The sequence below is a fragment of the Camarhynchus parvulus genome, chromosome Z (genome assembly GCF_901933205.1).
Source record: "Camarhynchus parvulus chromosome Z, STF_HiC, whole genome shotgun sequence".
Classification (NCBI taxonomy): Eukaryota; Metazoa; Chordata; class Aves; order Passeriformes; family Thraupidae; genus Camarhynchus; species Camarhynchus parvulus.
In genome coordinates this window covers 68,047,033-68,075,005 of record NC_044601.1, presented here as the reverse complement: position 1 = coordinate 68,075,005, position 27,973 = coordinate 68,047,033, and the positions used below count along the sequence as shown (strand labels likewise).

At 42.3% G+C, this 27,973-nt stretch overlaps 1 protein-coding gene across 4 annotated transcripts; it reads left to right on the top strand.

Annotated features, from left to right (window-relative positions):
* On the top strand, positions 1–27,953 carry PIAS2 (protein inhibitor of activated STAT 2). 4 transcript variants are annotated; one of them, XR_004061491.1, is made up of 15 exons: positions 1–109; positions 8,996–9,470; positions 11,729–11,813; positions 12,429–12,479; positions 12,574–12,664; positions 15,991–16,125; positions 18,081–18,186; positions 18,740–18,813; positions 19,632–19,792; positions 20,391–20,524; positions 20,974–21,145; positions 23,354–23,493; positions 23,984–24,042; positions 25,312–25,349; positions 25,981–26,083. XR_004061491.1 is itself a non-coding variant. In XM_030968428.1 (14 exons), exons 1-14 carry the CDS (start codon positions 86–88, stop codon positions 26,085–26,087), a joined length of 1,767 nt encoding a protein of 588 aa, XP_030824288.1. In that variant the 5' UTR covers positions 1–85; the 3' UTR covers positions 26,088–27,953. The 4 variants fall into 4 exon arrangements, 3 of the variants coding, with proteins under 3 accessions (XP_030824288.1, XP_030824287.1, XP_030824286.1); XM_030968428.1 differs by lacking the exon at positions 23,984–24,042 and having other exon boundaries at positions 26,007–27,953; XM_030968427.1 differs by lacking the exon at positions 23,984–24,042 and having other exon boundaries at positions 25,981–27,953.
* The last annotated feature ends 20 nt before the right edge of the window (positions 27,954–27,973 follow it).

The following is a 27,973-nucleotide window of genomic DNA, read 5'->3' as shown; positions in this document are numbered from 1 at the left end:
GGACCGCCCTCCCCGTCACGTGCCGGGAGCGCGCTCCGGGTGCACGATGATGGTGGCGGCGGCGCCCGGCGGCGGCGGGTAGAAAATGGCGGATTTCGAGGAGCTGCGGGTGAGGAGGAAGGAGGGAGAGACGTGGCTGCGGGGGAAAGATGTCGGTGCTGGGGGGCCCACGCCATCCTCGGAGGGAGAGGGAGGGAGGGAGGGAGGGAAGGGAGCGGGCCCGCCCGACTTCCCGGGGGTCGGCGGGGTCTGCCTGGTGAGACCCTCCCTGACAGTGCCCGGTTCCCCGTCCCCGCCGCGCGGGTTGTGCTGCTGCTGCCGCCGGGGAGGTTCTTCGCGCTCCTCCCGACATTTTAAAAGCCATCTCGGCCGCGCTGCCGAGCGGCCCCAGGGCTCGAACGGCTCCTGCTGGGCCCCGCGCTCCGTGCGGCTGAAGGGAGGGCGGTGAATAACCACCGGGCTGTTAAAAATGCTGATAGTTGTGGAATCTCTGGAAATCCGTGGACCGCTTTCCATCCGGGAAAGCTCTGCTTGCCCAGCGTGAAACCCAGAGCCGCTTTTCAGACTTGTTTTATTTTCGGTTAATTATCTTTCATACTGTCCTGGTGGACTCTGTGGCAGATTTGTCGGTGGGGGTGTGTGCGTGCGTGTCCTTTCATTTTGTTAAGGTGTGTACACAAAGAGCTGACTGCATAGTTGGTGCTTTTTCTGCTATTTCCTGAACAATCCGCTGTTACCTTTGTGTGGAAGGAGGAGGTTGTCTTTCAGCAGCGTCCGCAGCGGCAGAAGTCGAATTCTTCGTGGGAATTCTGCGTGCAGGCCGCTCCCCCCCACCTGGACTTTGTTGCGGGAGGGATAAAAGCCAGTTAAATAGGAACCCCTGTGAGCTGGGCTTTAGTGGGCAGGAAGAGCTGGTGTTGGTGTGACCAGTGGGAAATGTGCTGCAGCCGCCAGAGAATTTCCCGTGCTGAGGCTTCTTCCAGCACTAGCACTGGTAGCGCAACTGAGGAGCTCACTTACGAAAATACAGTGGAAAGAACTGAGTTTCTTTGTTTGAGGACAGCAGTGCTCTGTCTCAGGTTTAGGTTTAGGAATTGTTGGCTTATTTTTTTGTACGTCAGCCTTGTGGTTTTGGGGTTTTTTCCCCCCCTTTAAATGTATTTGTGTTTACAGATTTTCTTGCTCGGTGTCCTTACCCATTCTCACCCTCATTCCAAGGTGTCTCAAAGGGTTTGGCTGAAGCCCCAGTGTAAACTTTGCACCAGTGGTGACTCTTCTTTTATCTCTTCCTCTCCAGTCTTGAGGTGGAGTTATGATCTGTCTCTCCCAAAGCGCTGGAATCGCTTATCTAGATATCCATAAGTATTGATAGTCTCCCTCAGGGCATTACGTTCCTGAATACCTTTAAAATTGACAGGAAGCTTGAGGTGCATAGATAGGTGTAATGCAGGAAGTATGGAGGGAAAAGGGAACTGTGTTTCAGACTGACTGCAGGGCTGCCCTTTTATCGCTCAAGATGTGCCACTAGTTTAAAAAAATAAATTCTGAAGACATACCTTTTGATATTCCCATTCATCTTATTTGTAAACTGGAGTGCTTGCGAGATGAATCCGTTAGCCTGGAGCTTCTCTAAATGTTCAGTATTAGTGTGATAATAATTCATGGCATGTTGCGGGAAAGCTGTAGGTAATTTTTGGAAGAGAACGTAATTGTCTGCCTCATATCTGCAAGGCCATGGCTGATTTTTTTCCTTTTTTCTTTTTGCATTTGAGGATGCATTTGAATGTGTCTACTTGAATACTTTGTTTTGATGATTAAATTTTTTTTCAGACAACCAAATCTTCCTGCTTTTGACCAAAGATGAGAGAGATTCCCTTATCCCCAGTAGATTTTGTGAATTGACCTTTAGGTGTGATCTTAAATGGCTGCTTTATAGATTAACCTACTGAATGTTTTTATGGAAGTATTGTTTGCTGCTTTCTTGTTGACTGCAGTTTCCTGTAGTATATAATCTCTACCTGCTTTATAAAAGGCCACTTGGGCCATTTTGAGAGTGGAATTTATTTTAGTAATTGGTTAAGGACTGTCTAAAGGCAGGAGATCAGAGCTCTCTTTTAAACCCTGTTTCTTGAAGGAAACAAGCAGGCATAGCTGGGTTTATCTTGGTGGGTTTTTGGGTTTTTTTTGGTTTTTTTTTTTTTTTTGGTTTTTTTTTGTTTTTTTTTTTTTTTTGGTTTTTTTTTTTTTAGATTTGTTAGGACTATCCCTAGCATCCTCTGGATCTTCACAGCAAAAGTTCTGTGGAGTTGGGACCCAAGGGTTATAACTGAGAGGCTGTAGTGAATGAAACCAGACTTCAAGAAACCTATTGTTACATCAGGCCTTTTGAAAATCTTCAGTTTTGTTAAAGGATTTGCTACTTTTCAAGATATTGCTGAAAATGTCTGGTCTGAGGCTTGCCCTTCCAGACCATATGATTAAGCTTTTATTAGCTAGTAGTGTTTATTGATTTCTGTAGATTACTGGTTTCTGGAGTCTTAGGGAGTGGCTGAGAAGATGTGGAGAGCGCAATAGTGTCTAGTTATAGTTAGTTTTGAGATACCATTTCCAGAGCTGCTGTTCACAGATGTGTTTTTAAACCTGGCTCATACCTTTCTCCATAATCCCCTCTCCAGAGCAGCCCAGTAAATGATGAAGGAATTACTCAGGCACAGGCGGATGTGGAACAGAATCATCAGCCTGGTGTGGAGGCCAGAGATGACGAGTAGACACATTTTTGAACAGAATTGGCCCAGAAGTGGGGAACTACAGCTCCTTCTGAGAGCCATCTGTGAGGCAACAATTCCAGCTCCCAGCAGATTCTGAACTCACCAGGATTTAGCTTGAAGCTTGTTGAATCTCAGCAAAATACTGCAGATAAGAGGATCACTTACATATTATTTAGTATTCTTGGGTCCCCTGTTTTTCTGCTGGCGTCCTGACTCTAAAATTGAAACAAAAAATGTGGAGTGCATGCAGTCTTTGAAACAGATCTCTAGTTTAGGTGGCAGTATCAGTCTCGCAGTTTGTGTTTAGTCACATTTTGAAGTAATTTGTTAGTGTCATCTCTGTGGGACAAAAAAGTAGGCTCTTTATAGGCAAATGATTCTGCCTGTGCCAAAACTACTCTGTGACACTTGTGATAGTTTCATAGCCATTGTGGAAAACAACTCATTTTGTTGAGAAGAAATGGAAGAGTGCTAATATATCCTTTCTGGCAGGAGAGATTGAACAAAATTTACTGGAAAATCATGTTTATAAATGCTGGAAGTAGGTCCCACTTTTACTTTTTATTCTTGCACACCCAGTACTGAAGACACACGATTCAAATGGGAGGAGAAATGTTGTTTGGATACCATATTAAAATACAGAAGTTGAAGTCTCATACATTGGATCTCTTGTTCATGCCAGACTTGGTGCCTTTCCACTTCACTTGCTTTATTTTTCCAGTCTGGAAGAACACTGTAAGTGACCACCTCACATTTACCAGGTGAAGCAGTGCTTAGTGTTAAATTGCTAACAAGAAAATGCTGAGAGCTGTTTTCATGTGTCCTCCTCAAGGTCATTGACAAACACTATTTTATTTTATCCATGTTAATGTAATTTTATTGTCTATGCCAACCCATTTATGTTTTTGATGTAGAAAACAAATTCCACATCATGATCTGGGTTAAACTTAAGATGGTGAAAAGAATGGATGTGAGAAGTTGCTCTTGGTGCTGTCATGATCCTTAGGCTGCAATTAAATTGAATTTATTAAATAACATAAATGCTGATAAAACACTCCTAATAGCCTATGATAATGTGCTGTTACCTTGTATCTGCACAAAATTCCTGTGTGCTCCATAGATTCACTGTTACTATTCTAGATCATAAAGGTTTGTTGAGACACCTTAGAAGTTTGTTTATGTAAAATCAGTAACAATTAACTGATTGTGCTGAGACACAGTGCTGGGAAGAGGAAGGAGATAATGAGTTTTTGGATACTGTAAATAGAAGCTGCAGTGAAATGGCCAAGCTTTGTTTTGAATGTCTTAAATATTTGTGTGTGTTTAACTTAGGATTTTTGCTGTTATTAAGTGCATGCAACTTTGGTGCTAATTCCTAATTAAGGAGCCAAGCTAGAATCTGTGCAGAAGAAAATCTCCATAATACTGTGGATCTGATGGTTATGGTTTGCATTGACTCTGGTTTCCTTTAGAGCTGCTTTTGCTGTCCTGCACTACTGACACAGATTTCAATAATGGCATCTTCATTTTTCCCTGTGACGTGCATTTCTTTATCTATGGTTATATCAATTTGAGAAGACACTTCCACTCTGCAGAGAGGTCTTCGATGTCCCAGGACACAGGTTGTTTTTCCTCACCATCACTACCCATTTCTAGCCTGCTGTAAGTCAGCATGGATGCAAATCTACTGCAAAAGATGTCACAAATGTGGTGCTTTGCTGAATGTCCATGAAAGGGCTTAAAGTCAGGAGAGAGGATTTGTGGAACCTGTCCTTGGTGTGTCCCTTCTGTACAGAGCATTCAGACACTTTGGGGATTATCTGGAAAGCAGTGGGGCTGAAGCGGAGCTCTTAGGGGCAAGCTGACCAGCACTTCTGAGTAGGCTGGATTGCTTCTGGAGTGCGGGTGTCCAGTTGGCAGCTCAAGCAGGACTTGCCTTAAAGCCAAGTTGTTGCTGCATATTGTAGGGCATGTATCAAGAATTAAACAAATTAAACAGGCATTTTCAGTTACCTTGCACTGATCTCTCTCTCTCTTTTTACATATATATAAAAAGAGAGAGACATGTAGAGTGACTGTCAATATTGCAGGGGAGTGTGGAGAATTGCACAGGTCTTGTTTGGAGAGATGTTTGATCCCTTACTCTGCTTTGAAACACGCCTGCCCCTTAATTTCAGTGGCATGTCAGCATTTCCTGGGCTCCTTAACATCATCCTCCCAGGGAAATTAATGCCATTCCAGATACACCTACGGCTTAACGCTTTAGAACAGTGCTTCTGCTGATGAATCATGGCTGCTAAAGTTTAACTGTAAGAAACAAAAAAACCATGAAGCTTCTTATAACCTTCAAGTATGAATTTCAGGGGGAAAAATATTTCTGGAATATAAAAGCGCTTGAATTATCCAGTCTGATTTCCTTAGAGTTCTGTCAAACTACTTTGTGTTCATGGAGTAGTGTTAAAACTAAAATGGCTTTGGTTTTGTGTTAAAAAAAGCTTTTTTTATTGGGCTGTGCAGCTGTAAAGAACTTCTCTTAAGAGAAAATGTCATCTACATGACACAACTTGAATGTCTAATAGTAATTGAGTGATGTGAAAAGCATATTAATAACGAGTCTGCAGTCTTCTGCAATATGCTGGAAAACCAAAAGAAAGTAACTTGATAAGGGTTTGTTGGAAGCAGTGTCTGCCTTGCACCATGATTTTATAAATGTTCTCAGACATACATTGCTGTAAAAGTTTATTGATGATAATGAATGTCCACTCTATATTTGTAAATGGAGTAGGAAGATAAGTACAGAATCATAGGTTTGGGTTGTATGGGACCTTAAAGCTTCACTCCCATGGGCAGGGACACCTTCCACTATCCAAGGCTGCTCCAAGCCCCATCCAGCCTGGCCTTGGGCACTCCCAGGGATCCAGGGGCAGCCACAGCTGCTCTGGGCACCCTGGGCCAGGGCCTGCCCACCCTCCCAGCCAGCAATTCCTAATTCCCAATAGCCCAAAATCTGTCCCTGCCCTCTGGCCCTGGGAGCCATTGCCTGGCTGCTGTCCCTGCATGCCTTGTCCCCAGTGGCTGTGCAGCTCTCCTGGAGCCCCTGGAGGCCCTGGCAGGTGTGTTTTCATATACATGTTTGTTGTTGCCTTAAAGGGAAAGTAGAAACAGGTTTAGAAGGAAAGTGTTGTCAAAGCTATTGCTTAGATACTCCTGTTAACTTCACTTTTTGCAACTCTTCTTTCTAAAGCCTAAGATTTTTACATTGGTGGACAAAGCAGTGTATATTTTTCATACTTGAAAGCATTTTTAATGTGGGCGTTAATTTAAAATTTTGATGGCTATGGTATTGAAGCCAGGCTATGTCTTCTAGTAAAATGAAATCCATCTTGTAACAAAGTGCTAGTTTGTGAATTTTTTTTGTGTGAAATGTTAGCTGTATTGAGGCATGACTGACTGCACATTTCACCTTGATTAACTTGCCGGAATGCACAGAAGGCAGCAGGCAGGGTAGTAGACAGTATTTTGCAATACATGCTGTTTCCATAATCTCTGTGTAAAGGATTATTTTACTCATTTGCATTGTGATTATGGAATCCAGCGTCATGCTTACTGCCTGCATATGAAATAAAGGAGCTGGCGTTGCTATCAAGCTTATGCAGTTATCTACAGAAGCATGCAACATGAAGTTTTCTGTAAATTCATGAATACTACTATTATCTTTTAACACAGTTTCTCTTTTATGTTATAACTATAAAGCTGTTACAGTATTTCAAGCCATTTTTTATGAATGTTGGAACACTTTCTTTTCATCGCTCTGAGTGCAAGGAAAAGTAGAAGAGGAATGCTGGGTAGAAACTAACATTCTCCATCTTGTATTGTTTTGTGGTTGAGGTAGGTTGCTGTGATGAAATTAAGGTAACATCTGCTGTTGGTTTCTTCAAGAGTTTGGGTGAGCCACTCAGTGTCTCATGTGACTTTTTGCTTTTATAGACAGGGTGTTGGGGGAATACCTGTGTGAAGGTCACTGTGTTATCTCTGCTCAGAACAGCTTCTTGGTAGAAGAGTCACTGGATCCAAATGAGCTATCTGGAAATGTTGAAAATCAGAGGCTGAAGTGCAATAACCTTGTCTCATCAATGATGAGGAACGGGTGTGCCAGATGAGGTTTCTGCCATACTGTTTTAGATGGTTATTTTGATTTGCATAGGTAATGTGGCCCTTGAGAAGGCAGGTCCTGGCTACTTCTCCTGCTGTGCTTTAATGGCACAAGAAATAGCCAGTGACTTGGATGTGGGACTGCATGTGCCCAGACTTGGGTCCGCGTGTGCCCAGGTGGACAAGGTACCCATGGTGTCCCAGCCAGGCTGTGACACAGCCCCAGGGCAGGGCCTGTCCCTGTGCCGGCACTGCTGAGGCACCTGCAGTGCTGGGGACAGCTCTGGGCCCTCAGGACAAGAGAGACACTGAGGGGCTGGAGCGTGTCCAGGGCAGGGAACGGAGCTGGGGAAGGGGCTGGAGCCCCAGGAGCGGCCGGGGGAAGTTGGGCTCTGCTCTCAGGTAACAAGGGATGGGACAAAATTAAATGACCTCAAGTTATTCTAGGGGAGGTCTAGATTTGATACTGGGAAAAATTTCTTGACCAAGGCTGTTGTCCCGCGCTGCACAAGTTGCCCAGGGCAATGGAGGGGTCCCCATCCTGGAAAGATTTAAAAGCAATGTGGATTTGGCATTTAGGGACATGGGTTAGGGGTGGCCTTGGCAGTGGTGGAGCAATGGTTGTTCTTCATTATCTTGGAGATCTTTTCCAACCTAAATGATTCTGTGATTTTAAGTTCAGTTTTCATCTGATACAATTCACTGGTCTTACTGCCAAAAGAATTTTCACAATATTAAAAAGAGAGAATAGGGAACAGGCCAGGGGCACAGGGAGGATTTTGACTTGATTGGTGGCTGACTCAGTGTTTGGGCAAAAATTGTGTTAAAAATTCAGCTGAGGTCAGATCTGTCAGAACATGAGTATTAACTCTGTGTAGTATTAACTCTGTGTAGTAAAGAGTTGGAAGGTAAAGGCAAAACACTGTTTTGAGTTGTGTCTCTTTTGAAATCAACGCCCAAAGTTTTAGTAAGAGTCCAGATGCCCTTCTGAGCTGTTTTTAAAAAATACATGTGATCCCAGATGTCTGCTGTTTCATCCCTTCTGTTAGCACCTTCACCTCCAATCCTTGAGTCTGGAGTTGTCATGGTGCAGCAGCACAGATTGGAGGCAGGTGTTCTTTCACCTTTAAAAACTTTATCTCCTTCCTATGGTGAAAGGGTCCCTAAGAAATAGGAAGGAAGTTTGTACCTGAAATGGAGGTATAAATTGCTCACAAAAATGAGAGAGAATGCATCTGTGCAAAGTTAATTGTTAATAGTAGTGGAACACAAGTTTGTTTCCTTTTGTACAGTTGGCTTTTTTTTTTTCATTTCTATTTTCACAAACAGTAGGATTCTGAGGATTGAACTGTGAAGTTAAAAAAATTAGTCTTCCAAAACTAACCCTGGTCACCAAGTAAATAGTATTATTTGTTTTGAAGATACCTTTGCGAAGCTTGATGCCAGAATGTGATCTGAAGAGGAGAGGGAGTTCTTTGTGACATTTGAAGAATCAATTATGTTGTTTGTGTGTCATTCTGTATGCCACAGTATGCAATACATAATGTAGCTTTTAAGAACTGTCCTTCTTGCTGTGCATATCTTTCAGCAATGGAATCTGATATGCCTATATCTCTTTATGCTTGCTTTAACAGTGTCCGAAATAAAGGGAGTTTCACAATAAACGGTTCAGAAATTAAGAAATAAAATAATGAAGTGCTTAAAATGTGTTTGAAGGCAGGTGATAATACTGATTCACTTGATTTTTTTTTTTTGTTTGGTATTTTGCTCCACAAAGTGAGACCGATTCTTTGTGGCACAGCTTGTGCTTGTGCTATGAATTTAAGATTTTGTTGTTACTATTGTTTGAGTGTGGAAACAAATCTTTCATGGGCGAGCTCAACCTGCATCCTGGACGCTTTGTTTCTTCATTTTAAACTAACTGTGCTTTTGTGTTCTGTGAAGGTGTGGGCAGTACCCATAACCAAATAACAAGTTGTCAGATTAAGTGATGAAAGATGCCGCACGATACTCCTTGAAAAGGCTTCCTTGGGGTGCTGTGGGCTCACCTGTGCTTTTCTTTCTTTCCCTTTTAGAATATGGTATCAAGTTTTCGTGTTTCTGAACTGCAAGTGCTGCTGGGATTTGCTGGACGTAATAAAAGTGGTCGCAAACATGACCTCCTGATGAGGGCACTGCACTTACTGAAGAGCGGCTGCAGCCCAGCAGTTCAGATCAAAATCCGAGAACTCTATAGGCGCCGGTACCCAAGGACGACTGAGGGACTGTCGGATTTGTCGGCTATAAAACCCGCGGCGTTCAACTTGGACAGCAGCTCCTGTCCAGTGGAGCCTGACTTGGCTGTCGCGGGCATTCACCCACTCCCTTCCACTTCAGTCACGCCTCAGTCTCCATCCTCGCCTGTCAGTTCCGTGCTCCTCCAAGACACTAAGCCCCACTTTGAGATGCAGCAGCCATCCCCTCCGATTCCACCTGTTCATCCTGATGTTCAGCTGAAAAGCTTGCCTTTCTACGATGTGCTCGACGTGCTCATTAAACCCACGAGTCTAGGTAAGTGTTTAATACCTCTGCAGCTTGCTTAATTCATTAAATAAGCTTTGCTTCTGGCAATACTGAGCCCAGATTTCAGTGGGTTTTTGCAACTGGGACAAATGGAAACTCCTTTTCTTTTATATCTTTACATTTTCCTTTTCTTTACCGTTTTTCCCAAAAGTGCAAAACCACACTTCAGAAAATAGTTTTCTGTTATAAAAGTAATATGATTAAAAACTTCTTTCTTTTGAATATTAAAGAGAAGAGCAGGGTTATTCAGTTGGAAGGTAGCTACTATGATCATCCAACTGTCTGACCAAAAGTTAGAGAATAATAGTTAAGGGCATTGTCCAAATTCCTCTAAAACACTGACAGCTGATAGCATTGGCTGCTTTTCTTTGGGCCTTGTTTTGGTGTTTGGCCACCCTCTTGGTAACAAAATGTTTCCTAATACCTAGTCTGCACCTCCACATTTTGGGTGAAGGATTTGGACCTGAAGTTTCTGCTTAGTGCAAATGAGGAGCAATTTTGTCAGGAGTAATAGAAAAAGGATATCAGGGTCAGTAATTTACAACTTGCAACAGGATAAGGAGTTCATTGGTTTGCTGCTTTACCCTTATCTCACAGTAATTCTGCAGGCTCTGAGATCTGGCATTGAAATGGACACTTTGTGCTGCAATGTTCAGTGCTGTGCTCGGAGTAATGAAGTTTGTCAGCCTGAAAGCTGTTGCAGTACTGTATGTTATAATATGGAGTGGACATTGTCTTCCAAATAACCTGAAATCAGCTTTATCTTCCCCAAGTGCCTCAGTCTTGAACATTTTGAATTATTTGGGGCTACATCTTCTGTCTTGAAATTCAGTCTGGCTTAGTTTACATGTCAAAAAATGTTCCCGAACTATTTAGTAACATGTTTATAAAATAAGTAGCATCCTCTTAAACAATTTCATTTCTTAACTGATTACAAAGTCTTTTAGGCTGTGACATGTAACTCGGTGAGGGATGAACTGATCATCTGCCATCCTCCAGTACCTAAAGCAGAAAACTTAATCAGTTTTTATCAGTAATTACAGTGTAATTTTTTTGTATTACTTTATCAGTAATTACAGTGCCTATTGTCACTTCTCTTTGTGCATAGTGACACTCATTTTTCTTGTGCACTTGAGAGTTAAGTATTTAAACATCAGCTAAGTCAGAGAACTAGGAGTATAGTCCGCCTCACTGCTTCATGCTTGAAAAGGGATGAGTGTGGTATTCCTTTGCACTAATATGAGAGCACAAGTGTAGGGTTTAGTTTTAACCCACACCAAATTAAATAACAAAATACTTCTGCTGTCTTTTTTATGTGTGCTCAAGTATTTTTAAATATCCAATGTGCTCTGTGGTGTGTGTGTGCATACATGCACACTGTATCTGTTTGGAATTGCTCGAGGAACTTGGTGTGTGTTTGTTCCACCTGGGTTCCTTTTAATGTTTGACTTCTTTTTGTGTGACTTTTTTGTGGGTATAGAAACAATCTCCCCTGAATGTCACAGTGCGCAAGACAGTCCAACTCTTCCAAATTTGATTGGTTTAGTTGTGCTGTTTTTTCATTTGTCCTCCCTGCTGCTTATTGTAAATTGGACATGCCTTATCTGCCTTTATTTCAGGTCAAAATTTTTAACTTCTCTTCAATTTTAAAGGAAGTAGGAAAGTGACAGGTACCTACTGTGGACTTTAAATATGAAAATACTGCCAATTCCCATCACTGACAGACAAGTTGTATTCATAGATACAATGTGAACATTGTATTTCTTTATTATTTTGTCAGATGCCACTAAAGGGTAACTCCAGACATGAAGTCTAGCTGGCTTCTCTGGCTTGAGGGGTTGTGGTCCCTCACTTCCTCCCCCAAGATTTTCCAGCTGTCCATTAATAACTTCTGGTGCACATGTTCTTCCTGTGGTACCTTACAGTAGTTGTTGGCATCTCTGTGGTATTCCTTTTGTCAGGTATCCAGTGAAATATTTTGTTGTGTATTTGTTTGAACCTTCCTCCTTTGGGAGAAAGGATTGTAACACAGTTTGTCAAGCTGCTTCAGTACTGAAGTGTAATGTGATATTAAACCATCTGAATGTAGTTTAATGAAAGATTTGTTCCATTGCTTTTTTTGTTAACAGTTACACGCAGTTCAACCACCATTTGAGTGACTTAATGCCTTGTTCCAGATCCTGTTTTAATCAACGGCTTTAATCACCATGGTTCAACATCTTTTGTGTCTTTTTTTCTTCTTCTAGTACAGAGCAGTATTCAGAGGTTCCAGGAGAAGTTTTTTATCTTTGCTTTAACTCCACAGCAGGTCAGAGAAATCTGTATTTCCAGGTAAGAAGTAAGAGTGTGGTATAGTGTAGGTAAATCTCTACAAAATTTCGTGAGAAAGTGTGAAGTTTTGGTTCACCATATGCATCACTTACTCTACAGATGCAGAGTGATAATCCTCACTGAAGTTACTCTTGAGTTTATATCTGTTCTGTTTCCTTCAGGAACAACTGTGCACAGAATTTGTGTGCATTTTGTGAAAATTGTACCCTGTTAAAGAATTAACAATTACTCAGTTCCGAATAATTGTCACTGTTTAGAGAGGTGGGAAGCTTCCCTACATTTCTGCTGGCTGTAGGAATGGAAGCCTGCTTTTCTGTTTTTTCCCAGGGTTGATGTTGTAAACTATGAAAATTCATAGGTGCTTTTTCATCCCTGGCAGCATCCTACTTGATTGTTGCTATGAACTTTTGATGGAGGATGCTGACCCTGAAGTTCTGTGTAACTTGGGAGTAGTTAAACAGAAATGTCAGTTGTAAGGTGGCTCATAGCTCAATAAAATAAAAACAAGAGCAAAGTTTAATGATGCTGGGGCAGTTGTGTCAGTTGTTTCTCTGTATGGCTGCAATATGAGTCCTGCTAAGCGGATACTTCTCTTTTTCCTTCTCTTTGTCACAGGGACTTTTTGCCTGGGGGCAGGAGAGATTACACAGTCCAAGTTCAGCTAAGGTACGTTTTGTGCAGTGCTCTCTGAAAACTTTATTGGCTGATGGATGTTTGTGGGGACACTTGAAAATGATGCTTTCTCTTCCTATGAATACAGGCTATGCCTAGCAGAGACAAGCTGCCCTCAAGAGGATAATTATCCTAATAGTTTGTGCATTAAAGTAAATGGGAAGCTGTTCCCATTGCCAGTAAGTATGTATGCATGTATTTGTGGCTTCTTGGTAACTTGTGGAGTGTGTGTGTGTTTTTCTGTAGTGTTAGCTTGCCAGAACAGTCAAGCTGTTTGTTATCACTCAGATTTCTCTAATGTTAGGCATGGAGTTTGTATATTTGCTGTGTGAGATAGCCATTACTGCTGTTAATCATATTACAGCCACTGCACGGACTAAATGTGGTTAAGCCCCCTACAGCAAACCTCGTCTTTTGCTGTTAATGTAACTAAATAATTCAAAAACAATCTGGTGTCTGCATGAAGAATCTTCCTCACAGGTGCTCAGACTCAGTTTATTTGAGGGTAGTAGCCCTTGCTGTGTGGGCTGCCTGTATTTGTGAGAGGCTTGAGTTCCTTCTTGTTCTGAGGCAATGGAATCAGCCTCTTGCGTGCCACTTGTGCCCTGCTCTGCGTCTGTCTGCTTAGAGCACAGTTTATTGCGGGGATGAAGAACAGACACATTTTAGGGTTCCTAGTACATTGCTGATACTGTATCAGAACACTGTTGGCAATCACGCTTCAGGAGTGTCTGATGTTGCAGAAGTTAGTGCAGAAATTGTCACCCGAGGGTCATCTGGAGGCTTGGGTATATGGACAGAAAGAGAAAAGCTCTCTCATTCTCAAAACATCTCTGGAATGGGTTTCTCTCTTTCTTCTTTCAGTAGAACAGAGAGAAACTCTTGCACAACCCATTCAGAAATACTACTTGAGGCTATAAAGTGTGGTAAAAGTCATGGAACAGAGGGTTTTTTCAGTAGGTTTTTTCAATGGGCTTGGAAAGATACCATGTGGAGAGAGAAGGTGTGAAACCTCTTTTTCAGATTGTTTTTAACCACCTTGGTGTGTTAGATGTATTGTCTTGTACCCTCCCTCCTCCCATATGCAACTGTGACTGTTTTTTTAAATTTTGCCTCTACTCAGCTTAAATGAGACTCCTTACATTCTCTTCCTCCTACTTCAGTCTTCAGGTTATAAAAGGTTTCCTTCTCATATTTTCTGGTCAGTGTTTTTTGCAAATGCTGGTTACATTCTGTGTGATAACTTTGAGGGTTACAACAAAAAACAATTCAGTCTGACGTTATCTTTTGGGCATCAGTGTCAGCTGATTCTCAGTCTTGTTAATATAGGTTACACCCTGCTGTGCCCTCCATTTTGTGTGTAAGGTGTCACAGTTGTAGCAGAAACTACTACTAATCTTGGATTATTACTTAGCTTGAGACTTAAATCCGCTAGGTTCTTTCTGCACATGATAAGATGATTTTTTAATCTGTTCAGCTGAACCTTGAACCTTAGATGGGAAAATGAATAAATCATATTGCCGTGGCAACTTCTCCTCCTCATTCACTATGAGCTGAATGACAAATAGAGTCTCAGTCTGAGTGCTTCTGCAGACTTTTTTTGTTCATTTGGTCTCTGTCTGCATCATTGCTCACTTCCTTTCTGTTGCAGGAAGTGTGAGGTAACTTCTTTGCCTCAAAGACCACTGTTTTCCATTGCAGCAGTGTTAGTTAAGCTCTGATGCCAGCTCTTTTTGCCCACTTGCACAGTGCATAAGTGAACTTCTGTCTTTGCCTGGTAGGGCAGTTCACATCTCTGCAGAAAAAACTTTTCTTTAAATTATTCTTGGTCTGTAAGTTATTCTTGGTCATCTCCTTGCTTGCAGTCCTTACCAGAAGCTTCACAGCAATGCTGCCTGTGTGCCAGTACTGCATGGGATTGTGTTTATGTGAACATCATGTTTCCTTGTATCCTGCATCTGTGTCACTGGGAAAAGCCAGATAAATGGGCAGTTATGCTTTCTCCTGATGAGTTTCCTTGCTGTAGCAGATGATACTTGCCTTGAGTAGTGTGGTTCTTTGAAGAACCATGGAAGACTTCAAGACCCCAATAACATTGCCACTGGAGTTAGCAGCCTGCTTAAACAGTGCCAGGCCGTGGAGAAAGCTCCTAAAAGGACAGGAAGAGAAGGTTCCAAATTGTTGTAGGAGTATGAGAGTGAATCTGTTCTCAAGAATAAGCTCTGTGGAAGAAAACTCTAAAAGCTTTACTGAAACAAAGCATGTGCACTGCAGAGTCTGTCTCTTGAAAAAAAAATTGTGAAATGTAAGAGAACTTGCATTCACTCTCTTCTGAAATCATTCTGTGTTTTAAATGTGAAATTGTCACTAGTTCCCATATGACTTTTGCCTCTGTGTTCTGGAATAAAGCCCTCATGGCATACTGGGCTAGTGAGTAGAAGAGGCTGTTTTTATTTTTTTTATATATATATATATATATATATATATATATATATATATTAATTATTGTTTTTATTTCTAGACTTAGCATTTTTCAAAGTAACTCCTTCACCAAACGCTAGGTTGTGAATGTGTGTGTATTTCTCTGATTAAAGATTTTTTTTTTTTCCTCAGCATATCCTTTCTGGTTGAGTTTTTTTAAAAACAACACTGTCTGGAAATTCTTCAGTACTGCCTGTGCAAGAGGCTGAGCTGCACTTGCTGGCATCCTTCATGTGCAGGATGAGTTTGAGATGAGTGGCTGCAGGCTGGCTGTGAGCTCAGAGCAGGGGTTCTCAGGGTGGCTCTGTCAGACTGGCTTGTTGTCACCATGACAGATGCAGGGTGAGAGGAATAAGCTGCAGGCTTATTGTGTGACGAGGGAACTGGATGATCTTTAAGGTCACTTCCGTCCCAAAAGCCCTCTGATTCCATGATCTCTTAAATACAGCTGGTACTCCATGTGCAGCCCTTCTTCAGGGGCCTTGGCAGAGGACAGGTGACACCTGTTGCTAATGGGGCCAGTAGCTAAGGAGGCACAGTAGTCACTGAGGTGATGTGGAGCTCTTGGAACAAGGTGTAATTGTTTCTTAATCAGTGAAGTGTTTTCAGTGTGTGAAACACTGAGTTTAGTCTTCATTACTTGCTCTGTTTGTCACTAAGGCTGTGACCTTGTGATGTTTCACTCTGTTCCAGTAGGGCATGGGGAGAAAGAGGACAGAACATCCACATGACCTTTTACTTTTCCAGTGAACTTACCTGGACCCTAACTGTGTTCTCTTTCACCTGTCCAGTGCTTCTGTAGAACCCTTTTAAAACAACAAATGCCTTACAACTGTGTTTGTCTCCGGTGATCTACTGTGAGAGTCTGATATTTCTCAGAATAAATGCTGGCTTTGCTCTCCTAGACAGCCTCTAAGTTTGCCTGCTTCTCATAGATGTGTTTAAAACTAACAAATATGTGTCAGCAGTTTCAGAGTGCACTGGGGAGACTGGGCAACACATCCATTGTCCTTTTTTTCTACAGGGATATGCTCCACCACCAAAAAATGGAATTGAACAGAAGCGACCTGGGCGTCCCTTGAATATCACTTCTCTGGTTAGGCTGTCATCAGCAGTGCCAAACCAGATTTCCATCTCTTGGGCTTCTGAAATTGGAAAGGTAACCTACATGGTCTGTAGGATGTGGGAAGTCATCTAAATAGCCTGTTTGAGTGTTCCTGCTCCCCGGCTGCCTGATGTGGCTGGCAAGTGTTTTTTGTTAGATGGCTGAGCTTATTATCAGTGCCAGGAAACAAAGTTTGCTCTAGAACTGTAGTAGTTTTCAGTAACACATGATTTACATACAGATGGAAAGACTTTCTTACATGGTTCACATTCAAAAGTCTCCTTTTAGAGTTTGCCTGAAATGCATGTCAAAAATAACAAACTGTTTTTGTGGTGTGGATAGTAAATCCCCCTGTAGAATTTATTAAGGAAAGAGAAGGAGAGTGCAAGGAATTTTTGACTCCATCCTAGGTTTAAATAACTGTTTCAGCACCCTTTCAGCTGTTGTCAAGTCAAGAACAATTTATTCCTTATCTGTGACTGTTTGTGTTAATTCTGGATGCAGTTATCAAAGTAGTTTTCTCTACGAGGTTTTATTCAAAATCAAATTCTCTGGACTAAAAATACCACATATTTCAAAGAGACTCCAGTATAAGCTTTTATATTAAAATTTTAAAAAGAAATAGAATTGAAAGGTAATGTTGAAAAAATAAATGAAGGGCAGTGCTGACATCAAAGGATGATTTTCTAGAACAGGGGTGGAGACAAAGAACTGAGCCATTGCTTCCCAGTCAAAGCACAGAATCTTAAAATGGCTCCAGTCCTGTGTGTGGTCTTGGCCTCTCATGCTGAAGCCTGCTAGCTTTCCTCCCTGTATTGCCAAAATATACTCTGATGGAAGCAGATGACTCGGAATGCTTGGACATCCTCCCCTTAGCCTGAGAGGTGAAGCAAGTTCTGTGGTTTCAGTGTTGGTGCCAGAATTTGCTGCTTTTCATCCTCAAAGTGAGACCCTGGGAAACAGTAAGGGGTGTCACAAAAGGGCTTGTTGGCATGGACTGGGCTGATACTGGAGGGCTACTGAGCCAAGGGGGCATAAACCCCTCAGTGCTGGGCAGACTTGAGTCTCTAGAATCCTCTCTGTAAGGCAACAGTTGGCCATTCTTTAAGGAAAAAAACCAAAATTCTAGGTTTCTTAGTGGTTTCATGTGCAATTAGAATGCTTTATCTGCTGCTCCAGGTTAAGAGCTGGTTTTCCTATAGGTGGTAAAGGAGGATCAGGGCTGTAGGAGTTGTTTGAAGTTCCTGTGCAGTACCCAGGGAGTGCAGGAGCCATAGGAAGATGGCTGACAGGCAGTGGAAATAAGAGGTCACGGGTTGTTCTTGTTACATGGATGAAACCATTATTATCCTGCAGCACTGGGGCTTGCAGACTTTTCATTAGTGACCTAGAAGTGGGAGTGAACAGTGAACAAAAGAAGCTGACAAGTGGTGTGAGTTAGGGAAGAGTAGAAAATGCTGGGGAACGGGGCCAGGCTCAGTGGAACAGACATGGTGTAACAAGGCTGGGCTTAGGAGTACAGAAGAAGCTAAAGAAAAGGTACAAAGAAACTAGGGCAGCTCTGTACCATCAGAAGCTGTTGTTTATACCATAAAGACCATTTATCTTTTTTCACGTGATTCTTTGAGCTCCCCACTGACACTGGGAGAAAGGGGAAGATAAAGGAGACAAAATGTGAGAAATTCTTAAAAGATTACATGTATGAAATGTGTCACATATGATCTTTCCAGGAGGAGAACTCAGATAGTCTCTTGGATGTGAAAATTACCTTTTAGTTCAGTCATAACTGGAGTAGGATAATTAGACCTGATTGGCCAGAGAATTCTGGCAGAATGTTGGACCTCCACAGAGTTGAAGTTGTCTGTCAATGCTCTTAATAATTACTGATTAAGCAAAAAGTCACATTTTCGTTTTTACTATATGCTACAACTAGTGTAAATAGTCATCTATTGTCATAGTGGGAGTATTATATGAAATCAACATTTAATCTTTAATTCTTCTTTTTGTAGAATTACTCCATGTCTGTGTATCTGGTTCGCCAGCTCACCTCAGCTATGCTTTTGCAGAGGTTAAAATTGAAAGGTATCAGAAATCCTGATCATTCCAGAGCACTAAGTAAGTAATCAATTTGCCTGTCTCTACTTTTGGAGGGTGGTTAGTGGCTCTTTAAAACTAGAATTGGTAATACAGAATAGATTTGCTGTATTTTGAGAATAAAGTCCATGCCCAGGGTTTCACAGCTTCCCTTGTCTGTTGGTGAGGCATCACACTCTTTTTCAGTAGGAGTTTTTAGGGAGCATACCCAGAGATCCCATCTGAAATATGGTTATGGGAATGCCACAGGCACTCCTTAGTGGAGTGCTGGGCTATGAGGTGCAGCTAGGTGTCCCGAGTTCTCTTCACTTGTACCTCACTCATAATGGTTTATTTATCTCTTGACATGTTGGCTTGAGTTTGCTCTGTGGTTTTACTGCATCTGCAGTCAAACAACATCAGGTGTTGATGCAGTTTGCCAGTTGCTTATAAGTAGTGAAACTGTTGTTGTTTATGACTAGTTTCCTAGATTAATATTTTTAGATAGCTGAAAAAAAAGTGCATGTACTGCTAAATCAAGGTTAGCATTTGAAATTATGACCTCTATGTATAACTTCTTTATTTATTTTAATAGTTAAAGAAAAACTAACTGCAGATCCTGATAGTGAGATTGCCACAACCAGTCTGCGGGTCTCTCTGATGTGTCCTGTAAGTATGGCTGGAAATTTCCAGATAACGTTCACATTTTCATCTGTAGTGCAGAATTGGGCTGCTTTTCAAAGGCCTTGCTTTAGAAACCTCACTTGTTTTATATTTTATTAGCAAGCTAAGATAAAATAGTGGGGAGAAGCAGCAGTAACCCAGCTGTGGTTTAGGACTGGATGCCTCAGCTGTGATGCACTGAGTCAAGCTGCTGCTTGTGTACAGTGAGGCCTGTAGAGGGATTAATCTCCTATATTGACGTGCTGAGGCTAATCAGGCAGGCTGACAGAATAATTAAAGGATGGAATGATAATTAAAACCTCTTATCTCCTCATCTTGGTGGCTTTGCCTATACTGCAGATGCAGAAGCAATCAAAAAAAACAGGCGATCACCTTATAACAAGGTAATGCTGCCTTGGAGGCTCTCTTCCCAGGAAGAAAATTGGTCATTCTGAATGTAACAAGTACCTGGAGCTGAGGAAAACGCCTGAAATACTGGGTTAAAAGAAAATTATAGAAGAATCAACTTCAGTTGATTGTTTAATAAAAATGAAGTCTTTCAAATAATGTTGTTTCAGGTCCATTAGAAGTGTTTCTGACTGTTCTCAGTGTGATGAGGCCTTGGAGCAGGGCTTAATTTTTCCTTTAGGAGCACTGTGTGGGTGCTGTGATGGGGTGGATTTACTTACAGCACCCTTAGCCCCAGGCACTTCTGTAGTGGGCAGCAAGAGTTGTTTCACCAAATGCCTCTGGATTCATTGTTAACCATTCAGGCCTGTTTCTCTGTCTTCTATTCTGACACCCTTTAAATGCATCTCTTGCAGCTGGGAAAAATGAGACTGACAATCCCATGCCGGGCTGTGACCTGCACGCACCTGCAATGTTTCGATGCTGCTCTTTATCTTCAAATGAATGAAAAGAAGCCTACCTGGATCTGCCCTGTCTGTGACAAAAAGGCAGCTTACGAGAGCCTAATACTAGATGGGTAAGAGACTGGCTTTGCAGATTACACAATTACTTAAAATGTTTCATTATGTAGTGAGTAGCTACTTTTGTGACTTGAAGTTTAGCCATTTCATACTGTTTTTGGTCAAAATACTTTAAATTGGAGGAGCCATTAGATTCCATTAGTTTTTCTTCCCATAATGACCTATGTAAGTTTATCTCCTAAGTGCACCATCAAACTCTCGAGTCTCAGTGTATTTCTTCTGGAGAAATGTAAATGCAACATAAAAGGACAGGTCTTCCTTTTACAATGTCTCTGTCCCTGAAAGGTGTTAACTTCAAAATGTAACTTCCAACTTGTAACAATTGCCTAAGTTGGTTCAAAAGGTGATGTATTCTGCTTCAGAATGGAAATCTGTGCATTGCAGTAGTGTTGGAGTGAATTGTGGATGGGTTGGGATAATCTTATTTTCTGATATCTGCAAAGGCTGTAGTTACAGGCTTTCAGGTAAGAGGAACTACGAGGAAAGGAGACATAGTGGGTAGAAGGTGATCATAATTATCTTTTTATCTGTGTCTCCTTTCACTTAGAATAAAAAATGTCACTTAGAATCAAAAGTGAAACTTTATTTTTTCAGCCTCTTTATGGAAATCCTTAATGAATGTTCTGATGTGGATGAGATCAAATTCCAGGAAGATGGCTCCTGGTGCCCCATGAGGCCAAAGAAGGAAGCTGTGAAAGTGTCAAGTCAACAATGCACCAAAATAGAAAGTATGTACATCTGGGTACTGGTTACAAACCAGCACAAAATGTTGGGGAATTAGTTGTAGCTGGGATAATGCATGTGGATGTTGGTGTTTGTTTTGTAGAGGGCTTACTACTACTAATCTTATCATAATTTAAGCTAGAAAAGAAAGGGCTGTATCTCTAAGAGCGCATTTTTGGTCTTTGTCTTTGCTCTTTATAGTAGCAGTTAAGAAAATAAAAGGTTGCTTTTGTTTTACTTCCTTAAAATGATAATTAAAGCACAAAAGTTTGTTTTTTAATAGTCTCAATGTGACACAGAGGAGTCATAAAGCAGGTACTGGGGCAAAATATTAATTGTAATGGCAAGGAAGGTGATCTAGTATACAGGATCTGGGTTCCTGGTTCTCTTGCAAATAGAAACTGCTGACATCACCATCTTTTGGAGAACAATGGTGTTTCATTTTCTTCTTCAGGTTCCAGTGTTGTTAGCAAACCATGTTCCGTGACAGTGGCCAGTGAGGTAAACAAGAAGAAGGTTGATGTTATCGACTTGACAGTAGAAAGCTCTTCTGATGAAGAAGAAGATCCTCCAACCAAAAGGAAGTGCATATTTATGTCTGAAATACACGGGAGCCCAACCAAAGGGTTTGTCAATTTTAAAGTTAGTTGTTATTCTGTAATGTCTCAGCTGAACTGATCTGTAGAGAAATGTACTTGGAATCCAGCTCTGCACTTGCAGAGGAGAATGTCTAGGCCTCTCCTGTAGAAGGTTGTATTGATGCAGTAACTTTGTACAGGCAAAACACAATTAAATAGATTTTCACTTCACAAAAGAACTTTTTTGTGCGCTGACTGTTGCTGTGTTTGCAGGGACATTTCTCCATAGAAAAGGAATCTGACTAAGCTAGTGGGCAGTGTTCTCCTGAGAAAGTAGATTATGCCAAGTGGAGGAACTTCATGCATTCTTGCTGAGTTAGTGTCATCTTAAAGGCTTTTCTCTTGCTGTCTGCTGTATCCTCTATCTAATCTGCTCTGGTGCCCAGGGAATGAGACTGTGTTGTGTGTTCCATCCATTCTGTCAGTCTTGGAAGGGAGCCACTTTGCTGTTTTGAATCAAGATGAGCTTTTCCTCCATCTCTCTGTTAAATTCTGGAATGTCTTGGATGCTGTTGTTGGCTGTGGTCATCAGTCAATCCTGCACCTTGATTAGCATAACCAATGACTTCCCAACTCCTCCATCTTTGTAGTCAGGCCTGACTTCGGCACCAGGCTCGACCAGTTTCTCTGCTGCTGTGCCCTTGTGTCTGTCCAGACCTTCTGTCTGTCCTGGTCTGTGCACCTCAGCTCGGGTGCTGCTTGTGGCTCCCATGTTTCTGCTCTTGGCCCGTGGGGCACCCCAGACCTGCAGGGAGTGAGGGCCACTGCTCAGGCTCACCAGCACTCACTGCTCCAAGCTCAGCTTTCAGTAATGGCTCATCAGTTAGTGTTGCTGCCTGCATGAGGTGCGTGTCTGTGTCTCTCTGTGTAGTGGCTTATGACCTGTACTAAAATAATAATAATAAACCCAATCCCCTTCTGTTTTGAAGGTTCCCCTTCTGTTTCAGAAGTAATGAGCAGGTGTGGTGAGTCTCTAGTCCACAGGAATGTCTGTGTGGTCCTTGGTGAGCAAGTAGTTGGTCATCTTCAACCACTTTCAGCAGTGATGCTGCAATGCTGTTGCTTTTTTGTGAGGATTGTGGAGGAGTCCTGCAAGAGACTCTTCCTCACTTTTACAAGAAAGTGTAGCTACAAATACATGTCTCAATGAAGTTTCAGAAGGCACCAAGACTTCCTTCCGTGCTCCTATGTTTGAGATGGCTGCGTGCAACTGTAATTGTAGGAGGACTGACTTCTTTTCTCTCTATGACCCATGTATTTTCCTTCCTTTTTGGGAATGGATATGGCATATTTTTATTCTTCAAATCCAGATCAAAGTGAGGCTCTTGGGATATAGCTTATCTCCTTTAAACAGTGTTGTCTGAAGGCTAGTTTTGGGAAAACTGAGGTGTCTTCTTAGAGGAAGCAACAATACAGGCTGAAGTGTGAGAGGTACCTGAGAAGGGAGGGTCTGAAATCCAAGGTTCTGACATCAGAAGTAGGTTAACAGGCAGGAGTGTGGGAAGGAAGATGAATGGATAACACTAAAGGCTGGAGGGAGCGATGCAGAGCATCTGGGAGCAGAATTCTGTGTGTTTCCACCTGACTTGGAGTTCACGAACTGTTCTGTGCACGTGGCTGGTGCCTGGGCACCTGTGGCAGTGTTTGTAACAATGCTGCCAAGAGATCAGGCAGCATGAGGGGAAGCAGAAGGGTTGTAACACACTCCTTGAGAGCTGAACTGGAGGCTGTGAGTAAGGACAGACTTACATTTAACTCCCACCTGTGCAATCTGTGTCATCCTGTGGGGCAGGATAATGGTCAGTTGTGCCCTTACTGTAACAGGTGGGCACTGAGCAGCGGTTCTGTGGAGAAATTGAATGGAACACTCTCCTCCTGGCTCTGGTCACCTTTACATCCCTCTGTGGGTGCTCACAGACACCCCTTTGACTGTTGCCAATGACTCCAGCACTGCACTTTGTTTTAATGCCAACTTGCTCTTATGTCACAGCTGCTGTTGAGAGCCGAGATACGGTCATGTTATTATGAAGACTGTTATGAAAAAGGAAATTAGAGTGGAGTACTGTGTAGTGAGTAGCCACGCTGTAGTTGTGTTGTCGCACGGTGACTTGTGAATGAGAGTGCACAGCAGTGCATGGTTTCCCTTGTGCGACTAACAGCCAGGTTGTTTGTAATTTCCCATGCTGTTTGAAACAGGGTTCTCATGTATCAGCCATCTACTGCCAGAGTGCCCAGCGTGACGACGGTCGATGCTGCTGCTATTCCTCCTTCATTAACAGACTACCCAGTACCATTCCATCACCCACCAATATCCAGTATTTCATCAGACTTGCCAGGTAGGTGCTGAGTGTTTTTCATGTATGTTCTGACAACGGTATTAATTTATGGGGTGGGTATAAATTGGAAGAATTTATTAACTCTTTGTTTTTGTTTTTAATGGAACAAGTCTATATGCAGTATGGCACTGATGGGATGTCTGGACAAGCCTCGTACAGGCTGTCTGCCCATTTTCAGATTGCATTTTGCAGCAGTGATGTGACAAGCACTGCTTTTGGGGTACAAACTGGCACTTGAGCACGGCAGCCAGAAACTGCTCTTGCTGTGCTGAGCCAGACTTTGTGTAACATCTGGTAGTTACATGTTGTAGATGCAAGGGAGAGTAGTTGCTTGTTTTAGTTACTAGAGGTGTGAGGGTGCTAACTCATCCCAGCCCTCAGTGTAGTTACTCTGCTAGTTGATTGTAGTGGTGCTCTGTCTAGACTGTATGAAAAAGGTTAAGGTGAGCTACAATCTGTGAGCTGACCTCTATTGACTTTCTTTACCTAGACATACCCTAAATGCCTATGATGTATTCTTCAACACTGCTGCTAAATATCAGACAAAAGGTGGGGATACTGATTGTTTTCTATCCTGGCTCCTTGAAAAGAACACTGTGTATAGGGACTCTGGGGTTCTCTTGGCCGGCTGTAACAAACCCAGAGCCCAGGAAGTGGTGACATGTGGTGACAGGTGTCACTTTGGCCTCCTGTACTTCCCTTTCCCTGCTCCATTGCCTGTCTCCATTCCTCCCCTGCAACATCTCTGGGTTTTTTCCTCTTCTTTCAGCACCAGTTTGGCAATGAGATGGATATCATTCCCCTTGTTTCTCTGTCCATTTTGGCTCCCTTACTGCTCCCTCCCTCCACTTCTCCCTTGTTAAGAAATCAGTTGTCTTCCCAAATTGGATAGGAGAATAAGCTGAGAGAACAGAAGTCTAGAACTGTTGTTCATCTCTTACCAACTGAAGTTCTAGAACTTGCACAGACAAAAGAAGCTGTCAGTTCTGAAAATGCAGCTGACTTTTAAAATCTCCTTCAAAATTTTTCTCTAATGGAGAAGAGGAGGAGAGATGTCGGACCAGAAGAGATTTGGAGGTGAGGGGAGAGGGAGGGAGTATATCATTTCTTTCTGTTGACATAGCAAACACAAGGCCAATATTTAGGAAAAAAAAAAAAAAACCAAAAAATGTGGTAATTTCTCATTGGTTTTATAATTCTAAACATTTTGCCCTAAATGCTTACACGCAAATGGTGTTTAAGATGGACACTAGTTGTCACTGGTCTTAGAGGATATACATTGAACTACTTGTAGTTTCCTCTTCTTCATTCCTTTTATTTGTCTAGACACAAAACGGGGATGATATTAGAAATGTTTCCTTATTGGCTGCCCGTGGGTGGAGGAAGAGACCTGCTGCTTGTTTTTGGACTTGTGCATGTTGTGACTTTACTTCATTCCAGCATCTTTAATGTGATGACACTCTTCATGTCCCAGTTTGGCCAAGTCAGGTACAATATGCAGTGAAACTTGCATTAATGAACCAACAGCTCCAAATGGCAACCTCCATCTAAGCAACCACATTGAACCACCCTGCAGTATTCAGTGAATAATACATCATTATGTCATCCTCATTATTAAAAAGAGCCACTTGTACTAGATAATTCGTTTTGCTGCTGCCTGAAGTAGTCGTTGAGAGTGGTGTCACAGTGGTATATTCCATTTAGAAACTCTGTATGAATTGCAAAATCTGTTCTACAACCACAAAAAAAAATCCTTAAATTTGTTGTGTGTGAATAAAGGAGATACTTGTCTACTTATCATCCTTCTCTTCTTCCTAGGTCTGGATTTTCTTTCGCTAATCCCAGTTGATTCACAGGTATGTTTCTTATCTGTTGTGGGGTTAATTTCTAAGCCTGATTTTTGTGACATGTGCTACAATAATTGTCAGGGTGCCATCATCCAAACTGTGTTTGCCGTTCACTTGCTTAGACCTAACCAAAGTCTAGGAAAACCTAGCAAGAGCTAGTAGTGAATGTGTATTAAACAGGATTCAGCTTTTCCATGATGAATCCAGGCCTGGAAGCTCATTCTTTACTGATAGCGTGCCTTTTTAAAGTAAATACATGCTCAGCACTAACTTGAATGTACCCAGAGTGTTTTTGAGGCCCTGGCATAGGCTGCACAGAGCAGCTATGGCTGCCCCATCCCTGGAATTATCCAAGCTGGATGGAGCTTGGAGCAACCTGGGCTAGTGGAAGGTGTCCCTACCCATGGCAGGGGATGGAATGAGATGAATTTTAGGGTTCTTCCAGCCCAAACCATTCTGGAATACAAAAAGGGGGGAGGAGGTGAGGGAGGAGGCTGGTGGCTGCCATCCCTGCTTGGTCACTGCTCCGCAGAACTCCGGTTCTCGCTGTGGTCCCGTTGCGTGGGGAAGATGTATCTTCTGAGCATACATTTCCCTCGCGCAGTTAGTCTCTTCACTCTTCATTGTTTGTTTCAAGCAGTACTGTCCTCCTATGTTTTTGGATAGTCTCACCTCAACCTTAACAAGCAGCACGCCTGGCAGCATCATCACCTCCACCAGCCACCACGAGAGCAGCACGCATGTTAGCTCCTCGGGCCGGGCCGAGGCCGGCGTCATCACCAGCGGCGGCGGCAGCGCGCCCGACATCATCTCCCTGGACTGACCCTCGGGGCAGCACGGACCCCGCAGGCATTGCACACAGCTGCTGCTGCTCCTCTTCCCCCCCCACCCGGAATTCCAGCACCTCGGAGCTCACGCTGATATTTATTGAAAGGATTTCCCTCCTGGGAGAGTGGGGTGAATTTTGCTGATGCTCGGAAGAGAAGTGATAGGATGGTTTTTGGTTGGGCTTTTTGTTTTTCTTTCTCCTGCTTGTTGAATAGATGGTTGAATAGAAAAGGCCCTTTTGAGAATACATGTTCAAGCTCTTAGTTTGTTCTGGGGATACTGACTTTCTGTTGTGTGGATTCCATAAGTGCTTTTTAATTTTGTTGTAAAATACAGCAATAATGTAAAAACAAATGAGTTTTTTTTTAATAAAGAAAAGCACTTACTTGCTCTAGAACAGCAGTTAGGAAAAAGGTGCAGAAGTGTAGGAATTAGTGAATTTGTAATATTTTCACTGGGGCCTGTAATAAACTTCATTAAGAGAATGAAGCTTTGAATAGCCATGACGGTGTTTTATGTCTTGTTCCCCACCTCCCCCTTACCTGGGGACATACAGGAAGCCTCTATAAATGGAGTTGTTGGGGGTTTTTTTTCCTAGTGTCATGTTCCAAATGCAACAAGAGCCTAAGCTGTGACCTCTTCCTCTTTATGTTCTTTCAGCTAGGAAGGGGACAGACTATCTATGCAAACCCTGCATCACACAGTCTCTGTGCTGCCATGTTATAATTGGGACACCTTGCCACCACCAAAAACTCCCGGTATACCGTGGAATGTGCAGCTGCTTTCTGCGGCAACTGTAAGCAGATGAAATAGCAAAGACTTCCTCCAGTGCAGGAGTGTTTTCTAGGATTTCCTGATTATGGTTTCTCTCTCCTCAGCAGCTGCTGTATTCCATGTGGACTGTAAGGGAGACTTGGCTTTTTAGGAAATAGAAGCCATAGCTGCACAGTTTCCCCACCTAATTTTGAATTGTGTGTTTAGGGCTTAATGATGCTTTGCCCCACATTTCCTGGCCTCCTGATTGTTGCTTTTCTACTTCAAAGGGAACAACTTCCCCCTGTTTTACTCCTCTGATGACCGTGCTGCTTTGTTAGTGTGTATGTGGTGTCTGCCCACACACACCTGGGGATAACCTCAGCAGTACTGTATGTGGAAGAGGTAACAGACTAGGAAAACCAAGTCATTTCCATGGAGCTGGAATAATGGTATTGTCTATGTATGCTGAAATAACAGCTTTCTCAAGTGTTGCGTTTCTGTTCAGTAACTGTATTTGAGATTATTCATTCCCTAATGACCAGATCTTACTTTTTTGCTAATTTTTTGTTCCATTTTTCTTACCTCTTTAGTAGGATGTCTGGTGCTTTTTGCCTTCCAGTACTGTTACAGTATTTGAACCAAGTACATGGATGAGGTATATTGAAATAGGATGTTTTGTAATTTTTGTCTGCCCTGTACCCCTACCTTTAATGCTGCATTACTGTTCCTTATTGCCTTTTTTGTATGATGTTTCACGCAATCTAGAGTTCACATGTTGGTTTTAATAGTGCCCCAATCTTTCTTTTCTTTTTTCTTATCAGTTTTATATTTTGTACCTGTTAAGGATCAGTTTTTAGCATGATTTATTTCCAATAAAACCATGCTTGTTACAAAGTTTTTCTTGATGGCCTGCAGCAGATCAGTGCTTTCTGCATCACCATTGCACGTCGACTTGACCTGTAAGTAGAGTGTGGAAAGAGGTTCCAAAAGTAATTCTAATAAAAGTTTGAAACTGGTCTCTGCTGAAAATGCTGTTTGTGCTCTTAATG

What these genes read in the sequence shown, in the direction of transcription:
- PIAS2 (XM_030968426.1), top strand. Translation starts at nt 86, where the DNA reads ATGGCGGATTTCGAGGAGCTGCGG. An exon ending in AGAGAAATCTGTATTTCCAG is followed by an intron (nt 11,814 to 12,428) that starts GTAAGAAGTAAG and finishes TCTTTGTCACAG; the next exon opens with GGACTTTTTGCCTGGGGGCA. An exon ending in GGGCTTCTGAAATTGGAAAG is followed by an intron (nt 16,126 to 18,080) that starts GTAACCTACATG and finishes TTCTTTTTGTAG; the next exon opens with AATTACTCCATGTCTGTGTA.